Source organism: Patiria miniata, unplaced genomic scaffold, assembly GCF_015706575.1.
Source record: "Patiria miniata isolate m_02_andy unplaced genomic scaffold, ASM1570657v1 HiC_scaffold_17, whole genome shotgun sequence".
Classification (NCBI taxonomy): domain Eukaryota; kingdom Metazoa; phylum Echinodermata; class Asteroidea; order Valvatida; family Asterinidae; genus Patiria; species Patiria miniata.
This window is the reverse complement of record NW_024037055.1, coordinates 8,723,976-8,744,041: the sequence shown is the minus strand read 5'-3', so window position 1 is coordinate 8,744,041 and position 20,066 is coordinate 8,723,976. Positions and strand designations below refer to the sequence as shown.

Genomic DNA, 20,066 nt, shown 5'->3' with positions numbered 1-20,066 from the left:
TTTGATGTCATGCAACATTCCTTTGGTATTAAGTAATGTCCATTGTCTGGATACTGAGAGTGCAAGGGCAAGTTTCGCCAGGGCGAGTTTTTCTGCGGAAGTTTGCAAAAGTTCAACATTCCAACTGAAGCAAAATAACGCTATCTTCGTTTTGTGACTCGAATAAACAAAATAAAATGCTTATGTTTAAAGGGAAAATACAACATTTGCAAACATCAAAAAATAAAACTACCAAATCATTTTGAAATACCTTGCTGGACTGTTAGTGAATGACAGTGTAAAGCATCCTGTAAAATCATGGCACCTGGTATACTGTCATTTTCAAGAAAAGTGGTATTTTTGTATCAATTTCCAACGCTGATCGGCCGACCAGCGTTGGAAAAAAACTGGCTTTTTTCAAATACTGTCCCCAGTTGACCATCGCACTTGTTTGCAATCGATTACACACCTATGAACGGGTACAAGCCAGCTAGACTGGTTCCCTGACCTTACAATTTTCCAATGTATGTAAACTGCTCTGTTCAGACTACAGGAAAATGATTGTTTTTCTTGGTTTTTATAGCATTTTCGAACCCAAAACCTCAAAAAAGTCAGTGTAACTATATTTGCTATATATTTCCAACCCCCCAATTCCATCCATTTCTGAATATTACAGCAAAAGCAAATGATGTATATTCCCTTTAAATGGAAAATTCCTTGTTGGGCATGACAAGCTAAACAGTCTCAGATTAATTAATTGAACTGAAATCAACCCTATAAGGTTGTTCAAGTTCTGTTCATCATGATGGAAAAACAATACGACAGAGGAAAACAGGACAACATTTGCAAAGTGAAAAAGATGCAACTTTTTACAATTTCATCAGGTTTACAGTTTCCCTCGTTCCCTTTCTGATCTGAAAACAAGAGGTAATACATCAATTGTCTACAAGGAGCTTTTGTGTTGTTTGTGCTTTGCTGTTTAGTGAATGCCAACGCATTTTAAACTGAGATTTTTCCAAATAGGCCTACCATAACCAAGGTTACACATTTCCGAGGTAAACCATCAACCTAAAACGAACTTGTAACTTTTTTATAGATGCTCCTCGGAGGGCATCCTCTGTACTTCACTGTGTACGCCATGAATAATGGAGGAGGCACTGCCACAGCTACCTGCAGCCTACCGACCTATGACATCACCCTGCCGACGGGTCGCATCACGCCAGACTTCACCTCCACCAGTCACCCGCACATACTCCGCGCCGCGGCCGTGGTTTACGACGATTCCGTCATCTTGATGCAGAAGGAAGGCGTCGGGCTCGGCCCCGAAACCTGGGGCGATCAGATTGTACCTTGGAATACCATCGATATTACAGAGAGGCAGCACCTTGGACTTTCAAGTAAGTGGGATGTCGTAGTTTAGCTTTGGTTCCCAATTTCGTGCTCAACTACCCCTTGGGCAGTATTGGCTTTGTTGAGATTTAGGGAGAAATAAGATGTTATTTGGATACTAATGTTATGTAATTTTAATTTTGATATGATATGACAAATAGAAAGCATGAGGTGGCCAATTGGTCCAGGATCACCCAAGGTGCGTATTCCTATTCGCATTCAATGTATGCCCACTTCTGTATATAGGTCGTCTTAGCACATCAAATTACTTAGACTCACGCACCACTCTAATATCCCTCTCAGACAATGACTTTGACTACTTCACCGCCGCCAAGAAAGGCCGCCTCATCTCCAAACCAACGTCAACCATCACTCGTCGCAACCCCAACTTCTGTGCACGGGACTGCCTGGCCCTCCCAGAAACCAAATGTCTGAGTATTAACTACAACTACGCAGATTTCACCTGTGAACTACTGGAGGAGATTGAGGGTCATGGGGTTGAAGTTCACGAGGTAGCATGACATGTTAGATAGACCAGATACAGTAACAACGCCAAACAGTCCAATTGAACATAAGATACACCTATAAAATATTCAATTGCTGATTCAAATCACAGTGTGTCTACTTGGTGATTCCCTTTCATTTATTGCAAGCGATCCCAATGTGTAAACAGTTATGGATGGATCCTGTATTGTAAATGTGACAAAACTGTGCTACTATAATCATTATTTAAAACGTTAAGGGATGTCAATTTAATAAATTTGCTGTTTTTCAGTACGGACTCTTCACCCATTATGAGCGCCTCGGTGTGGGCCACGCTGTAGAGTTCAACCACGAATCACTCCAACTCGTCCACAACAACCTCTACTACTTTAACATTGAGCTCCTGAACTACGTAGGATATGAGAACATCATTTCATCCGTCGGCATCTTAGCAGACTTTACTCCACCAGAACCGGGGCTGATCGTGAATGTGACCAGGGATGAGGTGGTGCATGAAGCTTGCGTGGAGTTCACACCAGAGGAGTGGGAGAGACGATGCATTGAAGACACTCCATTGAATAACCATCGGTAAATATCAATACTTAAAATGCCTCTAATCAAGTAGCATAATGAAAGAAATATGTTTAGTAATAAAACAACTACGTGTTTAATTTATAACGGACCAACATCTATTTGTGATTCTGTTCCAAAATGTGACTTTTTGTAGCCAAAATAGGCCAAAATTGAGCCCTGATGGTAAGATTTTCGATTATTTTTTATAAGATAAACGTGCAGAAACGGTGGCAAATTAAACCCTTGATGAAGACGACACTAAAATCTGAAATGTGAAAAAAAGTTTTTTTCTAAATTGAACATTAAATTGTCATTTTTGTGGTACTTTCAACATAATGTTTTGTTATTCTGTACCAAATATAACAAACAACTACACATTCTTTAATAGCAGAGCTTGTCGAAGAATGGACAAAAATAATATTAAATTCTCAAATAGCCTATATTATGATTACACAAATTATAATGTCTAAAAAACACATTTTGCATTTTGGATGTTCCATTTGAGCAATGTAGTAAGTCATTAGCTTACTAAAAGTCTGATTTTCAATTACTCTGTTAAACGAAAAACTGTTCAAAATTTTACAAAATATGTTGTACATATTGCGAAGAAGAGGAAGTTTAATTTATTAACCTTCCAAATTATGTTGCCTGGATTTTCCGCATAGCTCTTTGTCTTTGTAATATAAATATACAACCGCACCTGGTTTGTGTCTTACGACGTTTAATCAGATTTCTGCTGTGCAATTATTTAACCTCAGGTATATTACTGATGGTCCTGGTTCTATGACTGTATTTAACGGCTATCAGGAACTAACTGATTTGCATTATACAAGAAGCAATACTTTCATGGCGGGTAAGTGCATACACGTTTCGTTGACAATATAATGAACGTATCTTTGTTTGACCTAATGTACTTATTTTGAAAATCATCCGAAACATGTGGACAAGCTGTGTAAATATAAGCTGTGTGTTAATCTGAGGTAATGTTCGGGGGGGGATTAGGCTTGTGCGTTGTTGTTTTTTTGTGAAATTTTTGTTTAACCTGATGTATAAGGCTTTTACTTTTACTGCTACTTTAATGTACAGGCTGTAAACGTTCCTCCATGGCGGTTAAAAACATGATGCGTTGTTATATTTAAAATTATTTCCAAATTCTCACACTGGCTGTATATCATTGAATCACAGTGCTTGTTACTTCGGCGATGGTCAAAAGAACTCGAATGTTCAGACTGACGTCCGGGACGCGATTTTCTTTCCGTACCACATATTCGCTACGGGCGCATAGCGAATTCGAACGCTATTGTTGTGACTAGGTGCAAATTTAATGTGAACCAGAAGACGAAGATATTACTTTAACAGTTTATATATATTCGAACAACAGGTTTTAAATTGGGCTGCTTATCATGGCCAAGGCCTACCTGATTGTACCCTTAAGCTTAATAGTGCCAAGACTGTCATCATTGTGCTGAATTCACCACGACATCGCTGTCCTCACATCATAGAGAGCATCCCCATTGACAGTCAAGCCATACCAGTCAGTAATACAGACAGACTACCCAAGATGCAATGCGCGCGTGAGCAAGCTGGTCGGGGGTACCAGAATTTCGTCGCGTGACTTATTAATTTTACGCTCTAAACCAGATAATGTAATGTCACAATGATATTGTTGTGCATGTGCTGTGTGTTTACATCACTGAAACATGTTGATACCTGTGTCTCCAAGCAGCATCTGAAAAGATTAGTGATATGTCTTTCTAATTTTCTTTTCAGCAAACTGGGAAGGTTTTCATGACAACGAGACAGGAATCCATGGCTACACCTGGTCCATTGGTCACGCTGTCTGTGATGATGATGTCAGCATGCATGTTGACCCCCACGCTCATCTGTTTGATGAGTCAGAGTGGACTCACCAAGGACTTGTTGTCAGTGTGAAGCTACCAGGTATTTTGTCCATTGTCAAATGTTGAAACAATCGGAGAACGTAAGAGAACTTACCTGCAGCATGTAGGAAGGAATTCTCCATAATTACAGCTGTTCTGGGAGGTTTTGTTGTTGAATAGACAATTACATTTAAAAAGTTGTACTAGTAATTTCAAAGTTTTAAAAAGTAGTATGGTTTGAAATTGTTGCGTTATTGGTCTCTTTAACCAAATTCCTATTATATTCACAGACAAATCAAACGCAGGCTTATTTCATCTTTTCCAATCCAGGAAACAAATCATTCAATAAAACATTGCTCTAATATATTCATTTCCACAATTAGAGAAGATACCATGCTGATATCTTTCCCAACAGACGGTGCATATTACATGACTGTGCGTGCTCTCAACAAGGTAGAGTTTGGCGGCCCTATGGCACTCACAGTGTGTCACAGCACACCTCTGATTATCGACAATACTCCGCCCATCATTTACAGCATCCTTGACATCACCTACGACTCGTCCATGGGTAGAATTGGAATGAAAGTCAACGCTACGTGAGTATCTGAATACGGGCGATTCACAATAGTGCGCCCCCAAGAGTTTGCAACGCGTTGGCAAGTCATAATGCGCGGAATCAGTCGATCTTTTCCAAACGCGCATTGGGTCGACAGATTTTGCGCATTGTGATTGGCCAACGCGTTGCAAACTCTTGGAGGCACACTATTGTGAATCGCCCGTATAGTAAGACATTTTAATTGCACACAAAATGACGCTGGTGCATGATACACTTCGGCAGGTGAAATTCTCAAGTAATTCCCAAGAATTTATGAAATCTATATTCCGCATTATTATCTTCCCGAGATTTGCATCTGGAAACAAACCTTCGTATAGTGAGACCCTCTCTGAGTGTCGTCATTTGGCTGAGTACCCCAAAGCATGCACTGCCTGTTTAAAGAGGTTGTGGAATACTGAAAGTCGTTTTGTTTTTATTTTTTTTTTATTGTAGAGTAGACCCATATATATCATAATGACAAAGTCCCATTCTTTTGTAATGTGCGTTTATATGTTTATAAAACTGAAATTCATCGAGTAATTTGTTGGTCGGCGAGCGCATAATTGAAATCAACAGTCGTCGGGTTCTTCGTAAAATGTGAAAAATCGTGACGTAATAAACAGGTCTTGTTTATACTACGCTGCATCGCGAGTCCTTTTTATTACGTCACGATTTACTATGTTTTGTTTGCTGCCCCAAACGACGACTTTCACACAAAGTGCACGTTCGGGTCCAAACAGGACCTGAAAACAGCTCTCAAAAGTACCTTTTGTACTCATTTCATGACAGATACAGTAGTCGTTTTTATTTCATCACACCTTAGGCTACATATACCCGAAAAATGACAGAAATGTCTTCGAGCATTCCACAACCTCTTTAACACGAGTTAGCTTTTTCATAGATAATTGAGTCCAGTTTTGAGAATGCTCATCTTGCGCACAAACTGATGATCCAAAAGGTGTTATGCGAGGCAAAATGATAAACGGCTACAACAGCTGTTGCGGGCGCATCTTACATGTATAACTCCGGCCCAATCATATTTGTCTGCTTAGAAATGCTGAAATATCCTTCTTATCTCTTTCTGTGACATTTAACACAGTGATCCCGACTCCCATCTGTTTGAGTATCATCTTGCAGCAGGCAGGACACCCAGGGATATATCACTGCGTGATTGGGAGGCTCACGGTTTGGCTGAACAGCTCTTCATGGACTTCAAGATACCCAACGGCATACCCTGTTGGGTCAAAGTCAGAGCAGTCAACAGAGGTAAATATGTACTGATTGTGATTTGAAATATGCCCTGCCGAGAGGCCTAATCCACTGCAATTAGTTGATTACTTCTAGGTTTCAATGACTGAAGGCATTGAAGGCACGTGTGGTCTAGCGGTGGAGCACAGGATTCATGATCGTGAGGTTGTCAGTTCGAGCCCCGCCGTGGCCGTGTGTGTTGTGCCCTTGAGTAAGGCGCTTTACCTCAATTACTCCTCTCAATCCAGGTGCATGTTAAATGGATACTGGCATTTTTCAATGCAAGCAAGGTAACAGACTCGCTGTGGAGGAGGTGTCGCGATCCCCCACAGCAACATATGAATCTGGCCCAATCGCTAATGAAAGCGAAATGGGCACTCTGTTCCCTGTTGACACAGGTTTTCAATGACTTTACCGCGCTCTCAGTTTATTGCTCGGGAAACATAGTTAACGTAGATAACATTTTGTTTGGGCCTTCTGCAGTGGACCTGCGCACCACAGAGCATGCTGACCAGCCAATTCTTGTAGACGATACTTCACCAATCGCTGGAGACTTGTATGATGGACCCTACGCACATCAGGATCTGGAATTTACCAAAAACAGAAATAAGGTAACACAAGTGGTCGCCATCAGTCAATAGGCCTACAGTGTGAACAATTGGTTGGGAAGCGTTATATTTCCCGTTTTGCAAACTTTCTTAACAATCGCCTCAAAATGGCTTTTGTTGGTAATTCATATCTCTGTTAACGGAATAGATTTGTGCCAATTGGTACAACTGGCGTGACCCTGAGTCTGGGATCTTCTCCTACCTTTGGGCGGTTGGGACCCAGCCTGGACTGAGTAACGTAGTAGACTTCACCAAAGTGTCTGGTCGAGAACACAGCGCCTGCTCTGGCTATGTGACCCTACAGCACGGGGAGACGTATTACTCAACTCTCACAGCCTTCCACGGCGGATATGATAAACTCAACGTTTCGGCTTCGTCTAATGGAGGTAATTTTAACTTGTGAACACGAATGAGTGTGGAGCTCACCCATACCACACTTTGGTTTTGTATAAGTGGTGTTAGTATTACTTTTTTACTTTTTTGGAGGGGAGGGGTCCTGGACAATAATTCTTTGTGAGTAACAACAAATGAACTTTAAAATTGGTATTAACATTAACTCTGATACAGATATGTAGATAAAAGTGTGATGTCATAATGATGTCATCATGTACCAAATTAGAAGAGACTTGTATTCAAAAAGGGACCGTTATGTTTTAGTCATCACTCGTGAGCAAGAGAACAATCACGTAAACAGTTTTTGATTTGATAGACCATGCCCTGATAAAAAAAATATGTCGTGTAGCTGAAGTCGCTTGACTGTTACTATCGGGTTTATATGAAAGTCAGTGTTAGGTGAATTCCAAATACCGACAGAAGCATCGATATTAAAACGGGCGTAATTTCTTCCAAAAAGTGCAAGGGATGAATATAAAAACTTGTACAATCATGAACCTTTGTCCAAAGATGTGAAAACAATTGTGTCGTCATCATGACGTCACCACATATCAGATGACAATGGCTTTCACGAAATTTGACAATACTTTGTTCAACTGAATCTCTTGAACTGAATTGATTACCAGGTTAATGTTTTTGTTTGGTGGTAGATATCGCGTTGGCAACATTGTTTTATTCCAAGCACAAACCGCTTGACCTTTGCTTCTGAGGTTACCGGAAGTGCAACAATAAATGGATATAACTTGAAAAATGCATCATTTCACTAAAGTAATACTAATTCAGAAAATGCTCAGTGAGGGATGCTAAACTAAAACAATTCATGATAACGTCATCGCGAAAACGGACGCCCTCTGGCGGCACGTCAAGGATACGTTATCTTTCTAAATTGTTAAACTATTCGTCATTTTTTTTTAAATTGCCTAGAAACATTCTTTGCACATGAAAAATAAATCAGACAGGGAGTTATTGTAGCGAAAATTTGAAAAAAACTTTTATAGAAAAAAATCTAGCCTTTTGTACCAAGTTGGACCATTGTTTCAAAACGTCAGATGTCAGCTACCTGACGATGAGTACCTTAAATATCTGACGACATCAAAGCGAAAGTGACGTTACGTTATTTTGATATTTCTAAAAGTTCTTTCACTTTATGTTGCATATGTGACCAGTCTAAACTAAATCAGTATTCACCATGCACATTTTTAATAGTACCGTGTAAATAAAGCATGTCATGAAATCAATCGATCCCTAAAGGACGCGTTTGTTCAAATTAATTAATGGTTAAACCTAAAAGGTTTGATTTTCATTTTTTTTTCATGATTTACAACTTAACTAGACAACGCCGTAAATGTCTCGTCTCCTCCTTTCGTTCTCTTTGTTTCTACAGAAATCTTATATCCAATAGCGTTGTCCACATAGCATGGGAAAGATACATTTCTAAAGGGTGTTTTGTGGAGTCCATAGTCCCATTTGTTATTTGTGTACTTGTTGCCCAGTAAGGAACCAATGTGTGTGCACATACACATAGGCACCATGTTTGTTTATGGTGTTAATCGACTATTTCCTATTCTTCCTCTTTTGTTCATACTTTTTGCAACAGCTCCCATTGGTTTTGTACACGTTTCCAATCGAGGACGTCCTTGATTGGACTCCCGTCGTCGATTTGAAAAAGAATGTTTCATCATTTAACATTAACACTCAAGTGTGCACACCTTCAATTGTGGACCCACTTTTGTCCCTCTTTTATTTATACTTTTTAGGAAGATATCCCTTTTTCATGTTACACACACACATCAAAATGGACCTTCGGTCAATCGTGGCCCTTACTTTCCTCTATTGTTCAAGGTCCACGATTTGAATGTGTATACATGTACTCACACGTTCAGCGGTGATCCAATCGTCATGATCGTAAGCACTATCATCATGATCATCATCGGCAGAAAAATATTTTCATCATGTTATATAGTGATACCTCAACTTCAACCTGTTATCGTCAGTGCCGATTAGTCTTCCCTCAACAATACACTGAAGTGCATGTGACACGTGATTTTATATTACTTATCTTCAAATTCGGTAAGCATAATTCATGTTAGTAACATTTCAAAAATAAAACTCTCCAGTAACTGTAGATCTGACTCCACCAATGCAAGGCGATGTGTATGATGGCCTACTGCCGGGACATAATGATCTAGCCTTCTCATCAAGGCCAGCGACTGTGGAGGCTCAGTGGGAAGGATTCTCTGATCCTGACTCTGGTATCGACGACTACCAGGTTACAGTCTATCGCAAGCATGCTGAAAGGTGCAGACGGGTTTAGTTGAATTTGATTTCTTTAAAAAGTTGAGAAGGAAAGTAAATCTGGGCTTCTTCTTATACATTTGCATTTTGTCTTTGCTTGGAATGTAAAATTGATAGTGGTGCAAAATTTTATAATTTATATTCTGTTTTTATTGAACTACAGTTTCACAAACAGTTTTGAGGTTATCCATGAGGCAGATTCAGTAGGCAGCGAGACATCCTCCATTGAATGGCACCACTTCCATCTCCACCACAAGGACCAGGTCTATGTCAACCTGCGCATCATCAACCGGGCTTTCAATCACATTGATACACCGACGAATGGGTTCTTGGTCGACTTGACTCCTCCAGTGCTGCGAACTCTGGGAGATGGGCTGGATGTGGGTCAAGACGCTGACTTCCAGGTGAGTTGACATCATCCTGTCGTTTATAACTCAACAATCGCCTCTAGTTACAAATCTAAACCTTTTATTTAGGCTAGTACCCAGAAAGAAAAGTAAATTGTAAAAAAAACATGAAATTAACCGTTACAACCTAAAGTAAAAACAATTCAACGGTGTGTTTCTTTGAAATTATTAAAGATGTTCAATAAATTACCTTTTATTTGGAAGTCGAATTTTGATAGCCTTGCTGTACACTGGGACTACTTTGATGAGGAGTCCGGCATCGAATCCTTTGAGTTGGCGATCTACGAGTTGCGACATGGAAATAAACACAAGATCTTTCCCGTCGGTAAGATATAGATCCTCAGTGTAGTCTAGCGAAATGTTCATTCATCATGAAGACGAAAACAAAACAAAAACAAAATAAACACGAGCAACCAAAAACGAAAACAAATTACACACCTCCCTCTGCGTTTGTTTTAAGTATACTTTTCTGTTTATATTTTGTTTTATTGTTTTAGGCCAACACCCGAATGGCTTTAAATTGATTTCTGACATCACGGCTCGGTCCCACGTTCAAGGTGGTCTGACACTGCGTCCAGGGGCTCGTTATGTGACACGAGTGAAGGCCAGGAACCATGCTAAACTAGATGTTTCTCATGAAACCAGTGGAATCAAGGTCGATCCCAGTCCTCCAATGGTGAGTATCCATCCAGGCAGCGTCAAGCGACACAAAGGCGGTCAATTGCAAAAGATCTTTTAAAGTATTAGCTTCCCATTTACACACCTCTCACTCTTTGAACTTTATAGCAAAGCTGCATTTGCCGGCTGGCGACTTTACGTTGCTTTGAAAATCTCGAAAATGTGTATTAAATCTACAAATGTGGCGTTATCTTAATTAATTCACAGATGAGATATGTGCGTGGAGGCAATCTTGATGGGGGAGTTGAAGAACTCTTCAAAGGGTACTTGTACCAGAACAGTCGTACAACAATCCAGGCATCCTGGCTGGCTGTAGATGGGCAGAGTGGTATCAAGACCTACTGGGTGGCAGTCGGAACGGCTCAAAGTAAATATAACTTAAGATTACCTTACAAGATGACATTTAAAATGTCTAACGTAATTGTCATTGTTTGTTCCAACTGGAATTGCCCCAGATTGATGATACAAATGTTTGCATTGGAACTATTTGCCAGCACCGTGACTTTAGGCGTTAGTACTTGCCAAAATATAATAATGTGCAGCGCGCCCCAAATACCCGCAACATTTTTTTGCGAGGCTCTAGCGTCGCGCGGAAACACGTACCGCCATTATTTGTATATCATTTAATATCTGGGAATCTTAAATTTTTCCCTGGTAAGTATTGGTTTGATTTTCAAAAGGGTTTTGAAATGAATCGTGTTCAAATAAGTGCATGTCAAAAACAAACTCAACCGATTTCAAAGAAAATCTATCATGCGCATTTTTCTAATGTGGAAATGGTGTATCATGTTCATGATGTGACGATGTCGTTGCCTCTTACTTAACGTGTTTTCTATTCTTTTCGATCCACGTAGACAACACCTTAAATGCAATTACAATATTTGTTCTTCGTTTCAAGTTCGATTTTGCGATTCACGTGCAAGTATATGTATCTATTCAACAGCGCGCTAAACGTGTGTCTCAAGTTTGCATTTGATATACCGCATCATCGATTTTCCTTGAAATCGGTTGAGTTGTTTTTGACATGCGTTATTGAACGCGTCAAATAATTTTAAAAGTCTCTTAAATATCAAACAAATACTTGCAAGGGATAAACTTCAGATTCCAAGCTTTAAAGTGGTATAAAACTAACTTTAAAGTGGTGTAAAACTAACTGCGGGATGTGTTTCCGCGCCGACGCTAGAGTCTCCTAAAAAAAGGTTGCGGGTATTTTGGGACAAGCTGTATAGGCCTATACTTTTCATAAGTTTCCCGAACGACAAATCGACAAATATTGTATAAGTCAAAAGAGCAAATGTTTTAAACATTAAACTGATGGGTATTTATAATTATGTAAGAAAAAATTAATACTTGAATTTGACTCTTTGTTTTGTTTGTGGCATACACTTCCTTCTAGACTTTGAACTCATCGAACCATTCACTCCAATGGGCCCTAAGAGCAGTGGTGTCCTCTTAGACCTTCATCTTCAACTGACCGACCCATCAACATGCAGTGATGAGACAGTCACTGTGGGTTGCCAACCAGTCTACTACGTGTGTGTCAAGAGTGAAAATGGTGCAGGGGCTTTCAGTGACGTCATCTGCTCCTCACCAATCAGAGTTGTTGATGAAGATCAGACGGGTTAGTTATCAGTTCTATGCAGTACTTGAAAGCAATCTGCTTATTTGACTATGTTAATTGTAAGACGTTGGATACCATCTACTAAGAACTACATAAAACACTTATCAATGTTCCATCTTTTTCTGTGCGGTTAAAGTTTTAATTTTCACATCAGGAGACACAGTGATTTTCATTCCCCCACCCCAAAGACTCTTCACTCTAGACATCGTGTCATTTGAGATTGGTGGACAATCTCTCTGATAGTTTATGGTGACAAATGGCCCACAGAAGTGCCCAACTGTGTCAGATATCACAATTAGGTTTTACTGCAATCAAAATCTGTCACAATCTAACATCTGGTTGTGCCTGATTCAGATATTTTGATGACTGCATTGCTGCAGGGCTTTGAGAACATTATTGGTTTTATAACAAGAGGCCTGACATCCTATTCTTGTTCCGTGCGTTTACTGCAATGTTGCACTTTAGGAGATCTGAGAAAGTAACGAAACATCTTGGCAATAATTATTTTTTGTTGTCAACAAAATTTACTTCCTTTAACAATCTCATTGCACAGGGTACGTAACCGATGGTCCGAGCATGCAACAGGATCAAGATGCTCAGCAAGAGAGAACCACTGTTACGATCTTCTTCAATGGCTTTGAGGTAAAACCGTTTTGTAGGGGAATCATAGTATTTCTACATCATTCATTTCGGTTCTTTAAAATCGACAGCCATTTGAAATAACCTTTACTCATGCTTTTCTCCGTGGTGCAGTCGTCCAATAATAGAGTTTTGGTAGATTTTCCCGCTCAAATTCGCATTCTCCGTTTTACTGTTCCATAAATGTACTGTGAACATACTCTCAGCCAAGATTCTTTCAAAGATCCTTCAATAACTTCTTTTAGCCAGTATTGACCTCAATTATCTGATTGTATTTCTGATTTAGAAAAGTATGCAGTATACTTTGCTGTAAATCAAGCTGAAGGATTCAGTGGAAATGAATGTTGCTTTGTTAATACAGAGCATTTTTTAAAATCCCATGCAAACTTTGTAAATTTGTTGTTGATCGAAGGTTGTCTAACTTTGGAGTTTAAAAACAAAACTAAATTGAAATGAAATGATTTTTATTATTAAATACTTCCAGAGCCAAGTGCATGGCATTTCTCAATATGAATGGGCGGTGGGCACAACCCCTGGGGGCGAGGATATACAACCTTTGACCTCAGATGGCATAGTACCAGGAAGTAATGCAAATGTCGCAGGTAAGATTGCCAAAACAAGTGCCGTTGTAGCTGTATATTAGTTATGATGTGTGTAGGAGGTATTTGTACTACAGTGTGTCCCAAAAAAGAAGTGTCCGTCTAAGTAATAATAAAAACTTTTAAATAACAACAAAACCACGAAGTGAATTTGTGAAGGTTTTTTAATTGTCCAGATACTCCTATCCTTGGCCTAAACCCGTATGAGTGTTAGATAATTTCGCTCATACCTCACTGCACAATGGTCAATTTATCACAACAAACTTTGTGGACACTGTGACAAAGTTGCTTGCCTTACTCAATGTTAGCGCTTTAACTGTTAGGTTGACCTAAGCTGTGTTAAATCCTTCATGTTTTGAAAAAAAAATCATTTGCCTGGCTATTAGTTATCATGGCAAGATCTCAGTTTAATGGTCAAGGGCAACTAATTCGATAATCATGCCGACATTGTTTTAACTTCAAGGTTACAGACTTGTCACGAGTCACTGGATTTTGTGACTCGAGTTAAGTCGAGTCATTTTAAGGAAGTGACTAGGGTCGAGTCGAGTCGAGTCAAATTATGCTCGAGTTAATTGAAGTCACTGATATTTGAACAAACTCTAGTGAATTACAGAATGGAAGGAGGGGCATAAGGCACCAGTTTATTATGAAGATCCAGAGACTTACAATTTGCAGCATGGTACCCAATAGAGCGCTTCTGCTTGAAATGTATACCAAAGAGATATTAGTTGGCTGTTGAGAAACATACGTTATTCATACACGATATTTTGCATATCCTGTCCTCCCCCCCCCCTGACAGAATGATCCGATGTACAGCCAAACCTCCGTGAGAGTTGTAATTTTTCGCAACGAATTAAGTTGTTTTAGAAGTTTCACTGTTCTGACAGCTTGCCGCGTCATAGGCAGGGCCTATACACATCCTTGTCGGAATGGGTGGAGCGATATTATCAGAAAACATAACTAGTGTATAAGCAACATACATTACACACTGATGTCAACATCAGGAGATTCAGGGATTCGAGTCGAGTCGAGTCGAGTCATTCGTTTCCAATTCATTGAGTCGAGTCGACTCAGTTACCAGTTGGGACTCGACTCGACTCTAGTCGCCTAAACGTTTAACTCAGGTCGGACTCGGGTCGAGTCATGGACTCCAGTCATTACAACTCTGTAAGGTTTATATGACACAAAATGCATTTTAACTAATTTCCGTTAAGGTAGTCATGTGACAAGCCCAAACAGCTTTCCACAATGAGATTTATTTGCTAATAATCGAGTCTTCTTGGTTAAGGATTGGCAGGGATAGGCAAGGCCCAGTCGCCTCTGCCTCTGCAGCATGGAGTGACTTACTACAGCACACTACGAGCCATCACCAATGCAGACAAAGTCTTAGAATCCACATCCAATGGATTCACAGTGGACATCACTCCACCTGACATCATGATGACTGACCTGGGCCTGCATGACGCAATCGTGGACCTGGTGTGTAAATGTATTCGCCTTTTTTTTTTGTAGAGGTGTTTAATGGTCCCAACGTCATAAGGAGTGCATATGCAGTATTAAGGCATTCTTTTTCTTCCCTAACAGCAATTGCATCGGTTTGGTTTTGCACCATGCAGGGATCATACACAGATCGAAGTGAAACAACAGCCTGCAGTAAAATAGTCAAAGAATAGCGACCGACCTTGATTCAATAATGCAAACAATCACAATGGAGAATATGTCTTGGAACGAGAAGGGAATTTGTACCTGCATTCAATGATTGCTGCCAGTGCAATTAAGTGCTCTATACATGTTGAAATTGCAAATGTTTCCGAAGTTTAGGTAATTCGGGCATTTAACTTCCGTTTGTTTTATGCGCAGAGCTATGACGGTGGAGTGAACTTGTACCAATCTAACTCTGACTCCATTGATGCTATCTGGGATGCGACTGAAGAGGAGAGTGACATTATGGCTTCGTACTTTTACATGGGGCAGTACCCTGGAAGCGGCGATATCTTCCCCGTTACTTCGACAAACAAATTCTACATTCCATCAGCCTTGATAAGTCCTGCCGAAATAGGTACGGTTCGACAGGTCACTTAAAAGACCTGCTTCCTTACTTGTTTCCAAGCCGTAAACCAGGCTTCTTGGCTAGCATATTTAAGTCCCTATAGCTTTTAAAGTTAGGTACTTGCTAACTAAATTATCCTGCTTCCTGGCTGCTTCCAGCATTGATTCGCCTGGTAGTTAGCATCCGTAATCTGACTTCCTTTCAATCAAGGCTGGTTGTGTGGTTAGCCTTCACTGTTCTTGTGTTGTCCTGCTTTGATTATTTACAAGTTGAGTTTCAGTCTGGTTTGGCGTCCATCGATTAATTTTAGTTGCTGTTTGACCGTTATTTGTTACGTGTTTTAACATTTTGCAAGCCCATTCCAAGCTTGTAATATTTAAGCGTACGGGCATTAATTTGACTATTTTGTAATGGACATTCTTTTTTTCCCCTTTCTAACGCTTCCACGATGAAAACCATCTTTGCTTGGCACAGGATCACCCAACATTTTGAGTGTTGAAGCAGTCAACAGTGTCGGGCTAAGGAGGATTATTCATGCCACAAGCGTGACCGTAGATAACTCTCCACCTAGTGTTGGTCAGGTATGTATTTACTTCAAAAGTCGGAGACATTCTGATAGATAACAAGCCATCTGAAGCCAATAACAAGTCACTAACTCAAAAGTTAGATGAATGAACTGTAACAAAGCCATTCCGTGGTGGGTTTTTTTGTATTGTTCATCCCCTGATACCTATACAGGGTGGATAAAAAAAACGAAACCGAGATATTATTGCTAATTGGAACAGAAGTAGGGCACATGTGAATCAAAGGGAGATATCCTCTGTTAGGGTTGAATCTCCTCTTTAAAATGACACCCTGATCATGTTCTTACATTCACGGTTGACTGAGCAGTGACCAATTTTATGAAAGGTTCTAATTGCGCCACTGTTCATGGTGAAATCTCTTTTTCCCCCACCTGCCTTGATTGGCAACCATAGCCTTCCACTCTGTGACAAATGACACCACAAAAACCACAATTGAAAAGGGGCGCAATTCTCTAAATAAGCCCTTTCATAAAATGGTCACTGCTCAGTCAACCGTGAATGTAATGACATGATCAGGGTGTCATTTTAAAGAGGAGATTCAACCCTAATAGTGGATATCTCCTTTTGATTCACATGTGCCCTACTTTTGTTCCAATTAGCAATAATATCTCGGTTTCAGTTTTTTTTCCACCCTGTTTAGTATAGATACGTATAGATTGCTTTGTTATTCTGGTAATGCGACTTAAGTTGTACTTGTATTTTGAATGCAACACTGGTATTTAGTCAATTGTCGCATTTGGCAGAATATAACATTTTTTTATACAAAATCTCCAAAAAGGTTTTCACAAAATCAACCCTCATCTACGTAACTTTAATCACGTCTGGGTATGAAAATCAAGACCCAACTGACTAACTAATTTATTCTCATGTGATTGGTTTGGATTAGTTAAAGCAAAAGTACGACAATAGTACACGTTTTTCCGGGTATTTTAAAAAGAATCCCTTATAAATCACCAATGCTTATAAATATTTAAATTCGTCCAAGAATAATTTCAGATTTGCTTGGAAAAATCGACTTGGTCATTTATCATTCAGTTACAAAGTTTGGTCACCCTAATAAAGCACAACATCAAGGATATTCGTCAATACAGATTGAATTCAGTTGTTACCGAATTATAGCATTCAGAGATCGAATTCGTCTCATATCAATCACATTAATATAAGATTTGAGGCTTTGCATGGTGGGGTATCGGTATCGTTTCGGTTTGCGGTAACACCATGTGGTAATAACTACTGCTTAGAAGAAATTAGTTCTGAAAAGAACTTGTCCTGCTTATTATCAACTTTGCTAAGTAGTTTTTTGTTCTGATAAGAACAGTCCTGCTGTAACTTCTAAACGAACTTGTCTTTGGTCTCAACGTTTCGACTAGCCTGCTTTAGTCATCGTCAGGAGACATCGTCACATTAATATTTCTTCTAAGTAAATTAGTCTGGTCTCTGCTACAGGATTTTTCCGTGTGTCCTTGAGACTTTGAGCACAATTTGGCACATTCGTTCGCATAATGATGTCAGACCAAGCTGGTGCACTAAACTCAGAGAATAGTTTCCAAGAGAAAAAAATTAAAGAATACCAAAAATGTAAGAAAACCCATAAATACCTTAAAATTTACAAACGAATGAAAATAAATCAGAAAATAAGAGTAAATTTAAAAAAAACCGAAAAAATACAAAACATCTTAGTTTTTTACTTTTTCTTTTTTTTAAATGTGCCCATGTGCCAAAATAAAACCTTTTTTTCGGAGGGTTGCAGACACCCCAACCACAGGCCCCACAAAAAAACGAGAGGTTTGTTTCGTTGGAATAAATATATTGAATTTGAATTTGTTGAGGAGCACGGGGACGCAATGTTGATAAAATGAAAATCAAAAGAAACAATCTATCTATCTCTTTGTTACAATGAAGTATGACAAAATTGAACAAAATTATGAACAAATTGTGTGACAAAAGACAAATGTATCCTGTTGGATACATTTTAAAGCCACTTTTGGAATGGAATGTACGTGTCGTTATATGAAGTTTTAGTTAAATGTCATTTTTATTATAGAATAATACAGGTTTGATTATCGCAAAGAATGTCAACTGTTTTCAAATGAACTCAAAGTTATATTTATAAATATATAGATATACATTGTTTTGTTAAAAAAAAAAAAAAAAAAAAAAAAAAGACAAATGTGTTTTTCTGAATACCCCGGTTCGGCTTACGCGAGATAAAATTGAATAGCCATACCTCTTGACAAGAATGTATTCTCGTGGTTTGAATCCGCATAAAGTAAAATTGAAATTGTATGGTTCAAAGTGTCTCACTACACGGACAAAATGACTCAATTAATACGATATTGAGTCAAATTACTTACTTAGTGTTTTCTGTGTACCTGTTACCATTCAGGTCCAGTGCCCTGCATTCATTTATGCAAACAGCGCCCTCTTGTGTAGATGGAGCGATTTCCTCGATGCTGAGTCTGGAATTGATCACGTCGGGTTTCTCGTCGGGACAGCGAAGGGTCAAGGCGATGTGTTCCAGTCTGGTGATTTGCCCGGCTACTTCACTCACTACAGTGTCAGAGGTTTGTGAGCAGCATTTTTGATGAAACAATTATAAGTGTTGGCAGGCCTTAAATGTTATCGAGTTAGAGATTACCCCTGAAATACTATATGGTTTATATGACAATATTTGCCTAAGAATCTATAATTAACCAAAAAAGTCACTTTATTACAATTTTAAAAAATGTTGGTCCTTATAGATCCGTATGGTTATCTTTCCAATATGGTTATATATCTGTACTACCCCGTCTGCTGAATTCCTTTAATCGGTTTGAATATTTACCATCGTAAGTTGGATACTGCATTCGAGTTTTTTTATTTGTGCCTTAGAATTATTGCCTCAGATAATAAATAATTTACCCTTGCCCTCCAACATTCACCTTGAGCTTTTGGAGGATTTTGCAGGAATATTAAGGAGGCACATACCGCCTCACATCCATTTTAAACTTTAAAAATCACCTGTTAAAATTAAATCAAATATATAGTGCAGGACACTGTTGTTTGGCCTAATGTTATTCTCAAATGAATAATACGTACTCATTGGATAACTTTCCACCTTATAGATCTGAATCTAATTCACAACAAGGTCTACTATGCGACTGTGAAGGCCTTCAATGCTATCAACCAAAGCACAATGGCATTCTCTGGTCCTATTGAGATCGACGATACACCTCCATCATATGGCCTTGTAGTGGAGCTGTCTGGTGTGTACAGCTACAATTTCAGTGATCCTATCGACCTACCAGAATGGGACTGTACAAACGATGAGGAATGCTTGAGCTTGGACGGAGAGTGTGTGGAATCGATTACCCAGCTGCAGATCCTGTGGCAACCGTTCAGCGATGAAGACACCCTGATTACCAAGTATGAGGTTGCCCTGGGCACCACACCAGGAGGATCTCAGATCAAACCTTTCTATGAGGTGTCCAAGGACCAGACTTCAGAGCTCATTACCAATATCGATCTCAGCAGTGTCCGTAGAGTCTACTCCACAGTTAGAGGCTACAACGAAGCCGGTTTGACCAGCACCGCCGTATCCAATGGCATCTACGTCAGCCGGTTGAGTGCCGGACTTCCACCCCTCAGACCATTCCAAGTCAAAGATGGTGTCATCGACAACCAATCTGCCGACAAGGACTTCCAGACGAGGATGCGAGAAATGAGTGCGTCGTGGGATTTCAGTGGCGATCCATGTCCAATAAAACATTATGAATGGGCCATTTACAGAATTGATGACAAGGAGATTCAGCCAATGACAAATGTGCACGGTAAAGACAAAGCGTTTTGCTAAACAACCAAATATGGTTAACGCGTTCTTGAGGCACATTTCAAGTCATTCGTCCTACGCATAACCTTTCTGGAATGTTTAACATTTGGTTTGTGTTCGTGAACATTTGTTGATGAAAGTACACTTAACTTTTGTCTAATAACAGTGCCTCACTGATCGCGTATTCAAACTGCCAAATAAGTTAAGTTAAGCATCACTCAGTCCCCGCTCATTTTC

The 20,066-nt window shown here is 39.5% G+C and overlaps 1 protein-coding gene across 1 annotated transcript in view; it reads left to right on the top strand.

Moving 5' to 3' along the window:
• LOC119724011 overlaps nucleotides 1–20,066 on the top strand; it is a 106,519-nt gene that overhangs the window by 51,572 nt on the left and 34,881 nt on the right. Inside the window, 22 exon segments of the mRNA XM_038194932.1 lie at nucleotides 1,076–1,376; nucleotides 1,672–1,880; nucleotides 2,144–2,439; nucleotides 3,183–3,277; nucleotides 4,195–4,365; nucleotides 4,720–4,900; nucleotides 5,999–6,165; nucleotides 6,631–6,758; nucleotides 6,904–7,141; nucleotides 9,266–9,446; nucleotides 9,607–9,847; nucleotides 10,055–10,175; nucleotides 10,348–10,526; nucleotides 10,736–10,895; nucleotides 11,925–12,149; nucleotides 12,703–12,791; nucleotides 13,273–13,390; nucleotides 14,676–14,866; nucleotides 15,248–15,446; nucleotides 15,912–16,018; nucleotides 18,408–18,585; nucleotides 19,126–19,830. Coding sequence (XP_038050860.1) covers nucleotides 1,076–1,376; nucleotides 1,672–1,880; nucleotides 2,144–2,439; nucleotides 3,183–3,277; nucleotides 4,195–4,365; nucleotides 4,720–4,900; nucleotides 5,999–6,165; nucleotides 6,631–6,758; nucleotides 6,904–7,141; nucleotides 9,266–9,446; nucleotides 9,607–9,847; nucleotides 10,055–10,175; nucleotides 10,348–10,526; nucleotides 10,736–10,895; nucleotides 11,925–12,149; nucleotides 12,703–12,791; nucleotides 13,273–13,390; nucleotides 14,676–14,866; nucleotides 15,248–15,446; nucleotides 15,912–16,018; nucleotides 18,408–18,585; nucleotides 19,126–19,830 — 4,480 coding nt within the window.